Source organism: Oncorhynchus nerka, unplaced genomic scaffold (assembly GCF_034236695.1).
Source record: "Oncorhynchus nerka isolate Pitt River unplaced genomic scaffold, Oner_Uvic_2.0 unplaced_scaffold_30___fragment_2___debris, whole genome shotgun sequence".
Lineage (NCBI taxonomy): Eukaryota > Metazoa > Chordata > Actinopteri > Salmoniformes > Salmonidae > Oncorhynchus > Oncorhynchus nerka.
In genome coordinates, this window is record NW_027040333.1 from 134,142 (window position 1) to 144,211 (window position 10,070).

The 10,070-nt window shown below is 45.2% G+C and overlaps 1 protein-coding gene across 1 annotated transcript; it reads left to right on the forward strand.

Moving 5' to 3' along the window:
* Nucleotides 1-5,573: 5,573 nt before the first annotated feature.
* Nucleotides 5,574-8,248, forward strand: LOC115128866 (stanniocalcin). Its single transcript, XM_029658992.2, has 5 exons — nucleotides 5,574-5,770; nucleotides 6,037-6,179; nucleotides 6,313-6,420; nucleotides 6,713-6,816; nucleotides 6,983-8,248. Exons 1-5 carry the CDS (start codon nucleotides 5,653-5,655, stop codon nucleotides 7,278-7,280), a joined length of 771 nt encoding a protein of 256 aa, XP_029514852.1. The 5' UTR covers nucleotides 5,574-5,652; the 3' UTR covers nucleotides 7,281-8,248.
* Nucleotides 8,249-10,070: the final 1,822 nt, after the last annotated feature.

A 10,070-nucleotide genomic window follows, 5' to 3' on the forward strand; every position in this document is an offset into this window, starting at 1 on the left:
CATGCAGTAATGTCTAACAAGTAATCTAATGTAACAATTTCACAACAACTACATTATACACACAAGTGTAAAGGAATGAAAAAGTATATGTACATAAAAATATATAAATGAGCAATGGCCGAACGGCATAGGCAAGATGCAGTAGATGGTATAAAGTACAGTATATACATATGAGATGAGTAATGTAGGGTATGTAAACATTATTAAAAGTGGCATTGTTTAAAGTGGCTAGAGATACATTTATTACTTCAATATTTTCATTATTAAAGTGGCTAGAGATGAGTCAGTATGTTGGCAGCAGCCACTAAATGTTACTGATGGCTGTTTAACAGTCTGATGGCATTGAGGTAGAAGCTGTTTTTCAATCTCTTGGTCCCTGTACTGACCTCGCCTTCTGGATGATAGCGGGGTGAACAGGCAGTGGCTTGGGTGGTTGTTGTCCTTGATCTTTTTGCTCTTCCTGTGACATCGGGTGGTGTAGGTGTCCTGGAGGGCAGGTAGATTGCCCCCGGTGATGCGTTGTGCAGACCTCACTACCCTCTGGAGAGCCTTACGGTTGTGGGCAGAGCAGTTGCCGCACGAGGCGGTGATACAGCCCGACAGGATGCTCTCGATTGTTCATCTGTAAAGGTTTGTGAGTGTTTTTGGTGAAAAGCCGAAATTCTTCAGCCTCCTGAGGTTGAAGAGGCGCTGTTGTGCCTCTTTCACCCCACTGTCTATGTGGGTGAACCATTTCAGTTTGTCCGTGATGTGTACGCCAAGGAACTTAAAACTTTCCACCTTCTCCACTACTGTCCCATCGATGTGGATACAGCGGTGCTCCTTTTGCTGTTTCGTGAAGTCCACAATCATCTCCTTTGTTTTGTTGACATTGAGTGTGAAGTTATTTTCCTGACACCACATTTCCAGGGCCTTCACCTCCTCCCTGTAGGCTGTCTCATTGTTGTTGGTAATCAAGCCTACCACTGTAGTGTTGTCTGCAACCTTGATGATTGAGTTGGAGGCGACCATGGCCACGCAGTCATGGATGAACAGGGAGTACAGGAGAGGGCTGAGAACACACCCTTGTGGGGCCCCAGTGTTGAGGATCAGCGAGGTGGAGATGTTGTTACCTACCCTCACCACCTGAGGGCGGCCCTTCAGGAGGTCCAGGACCCAGTTGCACAGGGCGGGGTCGAGACCCAGGGTCTCGAGCTTATTGACGAGTTTTGAGGGTACTATGGTGTTAAATGCTGAGCTGTAGTCGATGAACAGCATTCTTACATAGGTATTCCTCTTGTCCAGATTGGTTAGGGCAGTGTGCAGTGTGATTGCGATTGCGTTGTCTGTGGACCTATTATGGCGGTAAGCAAATTGGAGTGGGTCTAGGGTGTCAGGTAGGGTGGAGGTGATATGGTCCTTGACTAGTCTCTCTAAGCACTTCATGATGACTGAAGTGAGTGCTACGGTGCGATAGTCATTTAGCTCAGTTACCTTCACTTTCTTGGGAACAGGAACAATGGTGGCCCTCTTGAAGCATGTGGGAACAGCAGACTGAGATAAGGATTGATTGAATATGTCTGTAAACACACCAGCCAGCTGGTCTGCGAAATGCTCTGAGGATACGGCTGGGGATGCCGTCTGGGCCGGCAGCCTTGAGAGGGTTAACTCGTTTAAATGTTTTCTTTGCGTTAGCTGCAGTGAAAGTGAGTCCGCAGGTTTTGGTAGCGGGCCGTGTCAGTGGCACTGTGTTGTCCTCAAAGCGAGCAAAGAAGTTGTTTAGTTTGTCTGAGAGCAAGACATCGTGGTCCGCGACGGGGCAGGTTTTCCTTTTGTAGTCTGTGATTGACTGTAGACCCTGCCACATACCTCTCATGTCTGAGCCATTGAATTGCGACTCTACTTTGTCTCTATACTGACGCTTAGCTTGTTTGATTGCCTTGCGGAGGGAATAGCTACACTGTTTGTATTCGGTCATGTTTCCGGTCACCTTGCCTTGATTAAAAGCAGTGGTTCGCGCTTTCAGTTTTGCCCGAATGCTGCCATCAATCCACGGTTTCTGGTTGGGGATTGTTTTAATAGACGCTGTGGGTACAACATCACCGATGCACTTGCTAATAAACTCGTTCACCGAATCAGCGTATTCATCAATGTTATTGTCCGACGGTATGCGGAACATATCCCAGTCCACGTGATCGAAGCAATCTTGAAGCGTGGAATCCGATTGGTCAGACTAGCATTGAACAGACCTGAGAACGGGCGCTTCCTGTTTTAGTTTCTGTCTATAGGCTGGGAGCAACAAAATAGAGTCATGGTCAGATTTTCCGAAAGGAGGGCGGGGGAGGGATTTATATTATGTCACGGAAATTAGAGTAACAATGATCTAGGGTTTTGCCAGGCCGGGTCGCGCATTTAATATGCTGATCAAATTTAGGGAGCCTTGTTTTCAGATTAGCCACGTTAAAAAATCCCCAGCTACTATTAATGCAGCCTCAGGATATGTGGTTTCCAGTTTACATAGAGTCAAATGAAGTTCATTCAGGGCCGTAAATGTGTCTGTTTGGGGCGGGATATACACGACTGTGATTATGATCGAAGAGAATTCTCTTGGTAGATAATGCGGTCGGCATTTGATTGTAAGGAATTCTAGGTCAGGTAAACAAAAGGACTTGAGTTCCTGTATGTTGTTATGATCACACCACGTCTCGTTAATCATAAGGCATACACCCCCATTCTTCTTACCAGAGAGATGTTTGTTTCTGTCGGTGCGATGCGTGAAGAAGCTAGGTGGCAGTCCGCACCACCCTCTGGAGAGCTGTACCAGGTGGTGATACAGCCCGGCAGGATGCTCTCAATTGTGCATCTGTGAGGGTTTTGGTGACAAGCCAAATTTCTTCAGCCTCCTGAGGTTGAAGAGGCACCTTCTTCACCACACTTTTAATTGTACCTTTATTTAACTAGGCAAGTCAGTTAAGAACAAATTCTTATTTTCAATGACGGCCTAGGAACAGTGGGTTAACTGCCTGTTCAGGGGCAGAACGACAGATTTGTACCTTGTCAGCTCGGGGATTTGAACTTGCAACCTTCCGGTTACTAGTCCAACGCTCTAACCACTACCCTGCCGCCCCACTGTCTATGTGGGTGGACCATTTCAGTTTGTCTGTGATGTGTATGCCGAGGAAGCCTACACGATTGAACCTTTCAAATGAAACGTGACTGAAATTGTTAAAAGCAACACATTTTTATTTCCTAGGTCTAATTTAACCAGGATATGGGGTTCTACTGCTTAAAAAATAAAGCTAAAAAAAGCTGAAGCATTCTAAATTAAACTTGAGCTAATTGTAGGCTAGTCTTTTCACAATACTGAAATGTTCCTTGTTTTGTAGACAAATATTGTTTCCCCCCCGAACTCACCTGAACATTTGTCTCTCTCACCACAGCAGACTCGTGTAACCTCGCCCTATGCACTTGCAGTGGTGGAAAAAGTACCCAATTGTCATACTTGAGTAAAAGTAAAGATACCTTAATAAATGACTCAACTAAAAGTGAAAGTCACCCAGTTAACTTGAGTAAAAGTCTCAAATTATTGGGTTTTACATATACTTAAGTATCAAAAGTAAATGTAATTGCAAAAAAATGTTTTTGTTTGTTTTGTATTTAAAGTTAGCCAGGGGCACACTCCACACTCCACAGGACCTCCATGTTAGACCTCCACAAGTCTGGTTCATCCTTGGGATCAATTTCCAAACGGCTGAAGGTAGCACGTTCATCTGTACAAACAATAGTACGCAAGTATAAACACCATGGGACCACACAGCCATCATTACCACTCAGGAAGGAGACGCTTTCTGTCTCCTAGAAATGAATGTACTTTGGTGCGAAAAGTGCAAGTCAATCCCAGAACAACAGCAAAGGACCTTGTGAAGATGCTGGAGGAAACAGGTACAAAAGTATCCACAGTTAAAGGAGTCCTATATCGACATAACCTGAAAGACTGCTCAAAAAGGAAGAAGCCACTACTCCAAAACCACCAAAAAAAAGCCAGACTACGGTTTGCAACTGCACATGGGGACAAAGATCATACTTTTTGGAGAAATGTCCTCTGGCCTGATGAAACAAAAATATAACTGTTTGTCCATAATGACCATCGTTATGTTTGGAGGGAAAACGGGAAGGATTGCAAGCCAAAGAACACCATCCCAACCACGAAGCACAGGGGGTTTCAGCATCATGTTGTGGGGGTGCTTTCCTGCAGGAGGGACTGGTGCACTTCACAAAATAGATGGCATCAGAAGGATGGAAAAGTATGTGGATATATTGAAGCAACATCTCAAGACATCAGTCAGGAAGTTAAAGCTTGGTCGCAAATGGGTCTTCCAAATGGACAATGACCCCAAGCATACTTCCAAAGTTGTGGCAAAATGGCTTAAGGACAACAAAGTCAAGGTATTGGAGTGGCCATCACAAAGCCCTGACCTCAATCCTACAGAAAATTTGTGGGCAGAACTGAAAAAGCGTGTGCGAGCAAGGAGGCCTAAAAATCCTGACTCAGTTACACCAGCTCTGTCAGGAGGAATGGGCCAAAATTCACCCAATTTATGGTGGGAAGCTTGTGGAAGGCTACCTGAAATGTTTGACCCAAGTTAAAGAATGTAAAGGCAATGCTATCAAATACTAATTGAGTGTATGTACACTTCTGACCCACTGGGAATGTGATGAAAGAAATAAAAGCTGAAATAATTCATTCTCTCAACTATTATTCTGACATTTCACATTCTTAAAATGAAGTGGTGATCCTAACTGACCTAAAACAGGAAATTTTGGGATTAAATGTCAGGAATTGTGAAAAACGGAGTTTAAATGTATTTGGCTAAGGTGTGTGTAAACTTCTGACTTCAACTGTAATTTACAAGCGAAGCATTTGTGTTTAGTGAGTCCGCCAGATCAGAGGCAGAAGATGACCAAGGATGTTCTCTTGTGTGTGGATTGGATCAATTTCCTGTCCTGCTAAGCATTCAAAATCTAGCTTGCACTTCTGTGTGTCAGGGAAATGTATGGAGTACATTCTTTAGGAATGTAGTGAAGTAAAAGTAAAAGTGTCCAAAATATAAACAGTAAAGTCAAGTACAGATACCCCCCAAAAAATAATTAAGTAGTACTTTTAAAGTATTATAACGACCCTGGGTTTATAAACGCGGATAACGACTCTGCTGCTTGAGCATGCTTTTGGGGCACAGTCGATAGCGCGTTGGACTTCGGGCTAGGATTCGAGGCCTGCTCCCTCCCTGCCTGTTTCAATACAGTATTTTACTTAAGTAATTCACAACACAGTGCACTTGGGAATAAAATCATCACAAAAGTTTCAGTGTTCACAATGAAAGTTATATCATGAATAAATATAAGCCCACGCACGGAAAGTTTAAAAGTTCCAAAGCGCAAGCTCAGTGGAAACATTCTATGGCGCGCGCCGCTGACCCCCACTGGAGATGCCGGGCGCTGATTGGACAAACCCATGGGTTATCTAGTGATGTATGTAAAAACGGCTATAAAAACAGCCCGTAACTAACACCGGTCAGTGAACGAACAAGATATCAACAGCCCAACTGTTCTCCACCGACAATTCAAGCCGACCTGTCCAACCTATCCCATCGAAGAACATCACCATCTGACAAGATGCTCGCAAAATTCGGCCTGTGCGCGGTCTTCCTCGTCCTGGGAACTGCCGCCACCTTCGACACCGACCCGGAGGAAGCTTCTCCTCGCCGTGCACGCTTCTCATCCAACAGCCCCTGTGAGTAGCCTACATCTGGTTAGCCAACTGTGAAAAATATTCAAACGGCAGTTCTTATTCGAAAAGTCTGCAGAGACAGGATGTATTAGGTCCATGCACAAGAGTTGGTTATGAAAGTTGCCTTTCTTCTAAAAATATGTACACTGCCATGGCTGGAGATATAGGCAAATTCCTTAATGTATGTTAGTTAATTCCATTACATCCTCTGTCAAGAGGACTGGACCATTGCTAAAGTTGTATCTCTCTCTCTCTCTCTCTCTCTCTAGCGGATGTGGCTAGGTGTTTGAATGGCGCTCTAGCCGTGGGATGTGGTACGTTTGCCTGCCTGGAGAATTCTACCTGTGACACTGATGGCATGCACGATATCTGTCAACTGTTCTTTCACACCGCAGCTACCTTTAACACACAGGTAAGCCTACACACACACACACACACTTTTTGACGACCCACTTCAGTGTCTCTAACCCTGTGTGTGTGTGTGTGTGTGTGTGTGTGTGTGTGTGTGTGTGTGTGTGTGTGTGTGTGTGTGTGTGTGTGTGCAGGGTAAGACATTTGTAAAGGAGAGTCTGAGATGTATTGCCAACGGCGTCACGTCTAAAGTCTTTCAGACCATCAGGCGCTGTGGAGTCTTCCAGAGAATGATTTCTGAGGTCAGTCCCTCTGCTTTATTAGAGATGCACACCATGTCAGCCTTCATATCATCCTATCTGTGCCGAAATGAGCTCTACATTTTTGTCATATCCAGAGCAATTAGAGTTAAGTGCCTTGCTCAAGGGCACATTGACAGAGATTTCACTTAGTTGGCTCTGGGATTCAACCCAGCAACCTTTCAGTTATTGGCCCAACACTCTTCACCACTTGGCCACTTGTCGTCCTTTACTGTGTGTCAACATGAAGTGCTAGTTTCTGAGTTTAACCTATTGTGTGTGTGTGTGTGTTTAGGTCCAGGAGGAGTGTTACAGTAGACTGGACATCTGTGGTGTGGCTCGCTCTAACCCTGAGGCCATTGGAGAGGTGGTGCAGGTCCCTGCACACTTCCCCAACAGGTGAGTGTGTGTGTGTGTGTCGCGGTGTATGTGTGTCTAACCTTTTACATTTTTATCATTTAGCAGATGCTCTTATCCAGAGTAACTTAAAAGTAGTGAGTGCATACATTTTTATATTTGTTCGTACTGTGTGTATGTCATAACACGGTGTGTGTGTGTGTTCCAGGTACTACAGCACTCTGCTCCAGTCCCTGCTAGCCTGTGATGAGGAGACAGTGGCTGTGGTCAGGGCAGGGCTTGTTGCTAGGCTGGGGCCAGACATGGAAACTCTCTTCCAGCTGCTGCAGAACAAACACTGCCCCCAGGGTTCTAAACAGGGTCCTAACTCAGCCCCCGCTGGCTGGCGCTGGCCAATGGGGTCGCCTCCTTCCTTCAAGATCCAGCCCAGCATGAGAGGAAGAGACCCCACCCACCTATTCGCTAGGAAACGCTCTGTGGAGGCATTGGAGAGAGAGATGGAGTAGATTGGAGAAGAGGAGGCAGACATACACACCACTTATACCTTAAGAATACATTCACGTGTACACACACACACACACATACACACACACCACAGCTACCTTAAACACAAAACACACTCATGATAGCTTTGCTCACACACACACTGACTCACACGCACACTGATACACACACATTTTCACACACATGCACACACACACACACATAGCTTTACCCTCAAATGATTAAGGCTAAATTATTAATGGAAGTTTGGGGCTGTTGTAATGTAGTATTTGATTTGGGGAAGCATCTCTATTTAAATGCTTTTGAAGGTATTTCTTTGTGGGTTGATACTTGATGAAGGATGGATGAAACCTGTTACCTAGAGCTTGAATGTGGAGGATTATATCTGCTCAGAATAGACTCGACTAAACATGAGAGCTGTTGAAAAGTCTGAACATTTAATATTAACAAGTGAAACATTTCAAATGCCACCTAAGAAAACGAACCATCACTGTAGTTCCATTGGATTTCAACGTGGCCATAACATCCCCGTTTTGACCACTTATTAAAGGCCGATGGGTATATTATTATAATAATATTATTGATATTTATTTTCTTACAGAATGTTTATTAATGATGTTGATGTTGTGTTGTATCTAGTTGTAACTCGGTTTGAGTTTCCCCCGGTGGGTGGGGTTTGACATCCTGATATGACGTCACTGGCTGATGTGTTGCTCTATGAGGATGTCACCACCTCAGAGGGACAGTGTGATGTCACCATGCTGGTCGTGGGACTCACCGCGTCCCTCTGTCTTCATCTGTGTTAATGTAAGATCCTGTAGTGTGTAAAGACATTATAGAGTGATCCTGTGCTGTGTTCCTCAGATGTGGTTATGTGGTGTATGTTTTGAGATCCTGTGTGAGAATGTGTGCTAGTCTGGTACTATACACCGTGGGGCTTGGGGTCATTCTCTCTGCTATGAATAAATGTTGTGATCTTCATCATTTTGTCTGAGGTGATTTGTGTCGAGACTCACTGGTGATTAAACGATCACAGTTTCAAACATTGGTGATCTTTAATCATTTGCATTGGTGTAGTGTGAGGTTAAGGTATTTTCTAAGTTTGCTGTCATTCCCATTTCAATCCAATGGGTGGCAATATAGTCCTGTGTTTGATGCCTGGTCAGGGGCAATGCTACGTTGGCTGATCCCTGATCAGGGGCAGTGCTATGTTGGCTGATCCCTGATCAGGGGCAGTGCTACGTTGGCTGATCCCTGATCAGGGGCAGTGCTACGTTGGCTGATCCCTGATCAGGGGCAGTGCTATGTTGGCTGATCCCTGATCAGGGGCAGTGCTACGTTGGCTGATCCCTGATCAGGGGCAGTGCTATGTTGGCTGATCCCTGATCAGGGGCAGTGCTACGTTGGCTGATCCCTGATCAGGGGCAGTGCTATGTTGGCTGATCACTGGTCAGGGGCAGAGCTACGTTAGCTGATCCCTGGTCAGGGGCATCGCTACGTTGGCTGATCCCTGGTCAGGGGCAGTGCTACGTTGACTGATCCCTGGTCAGGGGCATCGCTACGTTGGCTGATCTTTGGTCAGGGGCGTTGCTACGTTGGCTAATCCCTGGTCAGGGGCATCGCTACGTTGGCTAATCCCTGGTCAGGGGCAGTGCTACCTTGGTACAGCCCAGGCGTTGGTACAGCAAGACTAGTTGTGGTATGTCTCTCCAGTCCCAACCAAACTCCCCAGGCCTATGTCTTTACCAGACTTCTGTACATATAGCCAGCAGTCTAAATTACAGGCCTGTAAAACCTGTCTTCTCACCACTTTCTCAGTCAGTTTCTATGCTTTCACATACTCATCTGTTCAAGTACTTAGGGCCAGTTTTCCAAACAAGTCTGTGTCCAGGAAACCAGTGTACAGCAGTGGTTCAAAATGTCCTGTTTATTGTGATCAAGTGTGGAGATAATACCACTGACAATATAACTAATGATAATGGGTCCTTTATCAATCAGTCTGATCAGTTATGATGGGGGGGGTAATGAGTCCCTAAGTGTTCAGTAATGACATAGAAAACATGATTTTTCTCTCTCTCCTACTCCCGAGTGGTGCAGCGTTCTATGGCACTGCATCTTAGTGCAAGAGGTGTCACTGCAGTCTCTGGTTCAAATCCATGCTGAATCACATCCGGCTGTGATTGGGAGTCCCACAGGGTGGTGCACAATTGGCCCAGTGTCATCTGGGTTTGATAGGGTAGGCCGTCATTGTAAATAAGAATTTGTTCTTAACCGACTTGCCTAGTTAAATAAAATTCTCTCCTTTCAACATGTCAGGAATACATGTGGTAAAACATACCTGTCTCAACTGCCTCAGAAACAAATGGCTGTAGTAAAAAGTTATGTTTCTAAAATGGTGGTTTGGATCACAGCAGATCCATTCCTTCTGGATTGTTATTGTGGTCGCAGCAGAGAATTCTGGAAGGCTTTAGATGGGTCACAGTGTAAAACAGTTTAGGAAACACTGGTATGAGGTAGGCTACATGCTGCTGACCTGAGTACAACTGTAACTCTTTTTTTCTGTGTCTGTCTGTCTCTCTCACACACGCATGTGTGTGTGTGTGCATTTATTGCCTTTTCAGTGTGTGTGTGTGTGTTACAGTGGTCATCAGCTGGGAAATAGGGCAGATGGCTGGGTTAACAGGAATACGAGGAGCCTTGAGAAAACACGTTTACACAAGCCTAGATTTACACAGTCACTCAGGTAGAGTTCATGGAAGCTTAACCCTTTCAGGGAAAGCAGGTATATCAAC

Coding starts and splice junctions, on each gene's coding strand:
- LOC115128866 (XM_029658992.2), top strand. CDS start 5,653: ATGCTCGCAAAATTCGGCCTGTGCGCGGTCTTCCTCGTCCTGGGAACT. Junction 5,771..6,036: donor CTTCTCATCCAACAGCCCCT/GTGAGTAGCCTA, acceptor CTCTCTCTCTAG/CGGATGTGGCTAGGTGTTTG. Junction 6,817..6,982: donor CCTGCACACTTCCCCAACAG/GTGAGTGTGTGT, acceptor TGTGTGTTCCAG/GTACTACAGCACTCTGCTCC.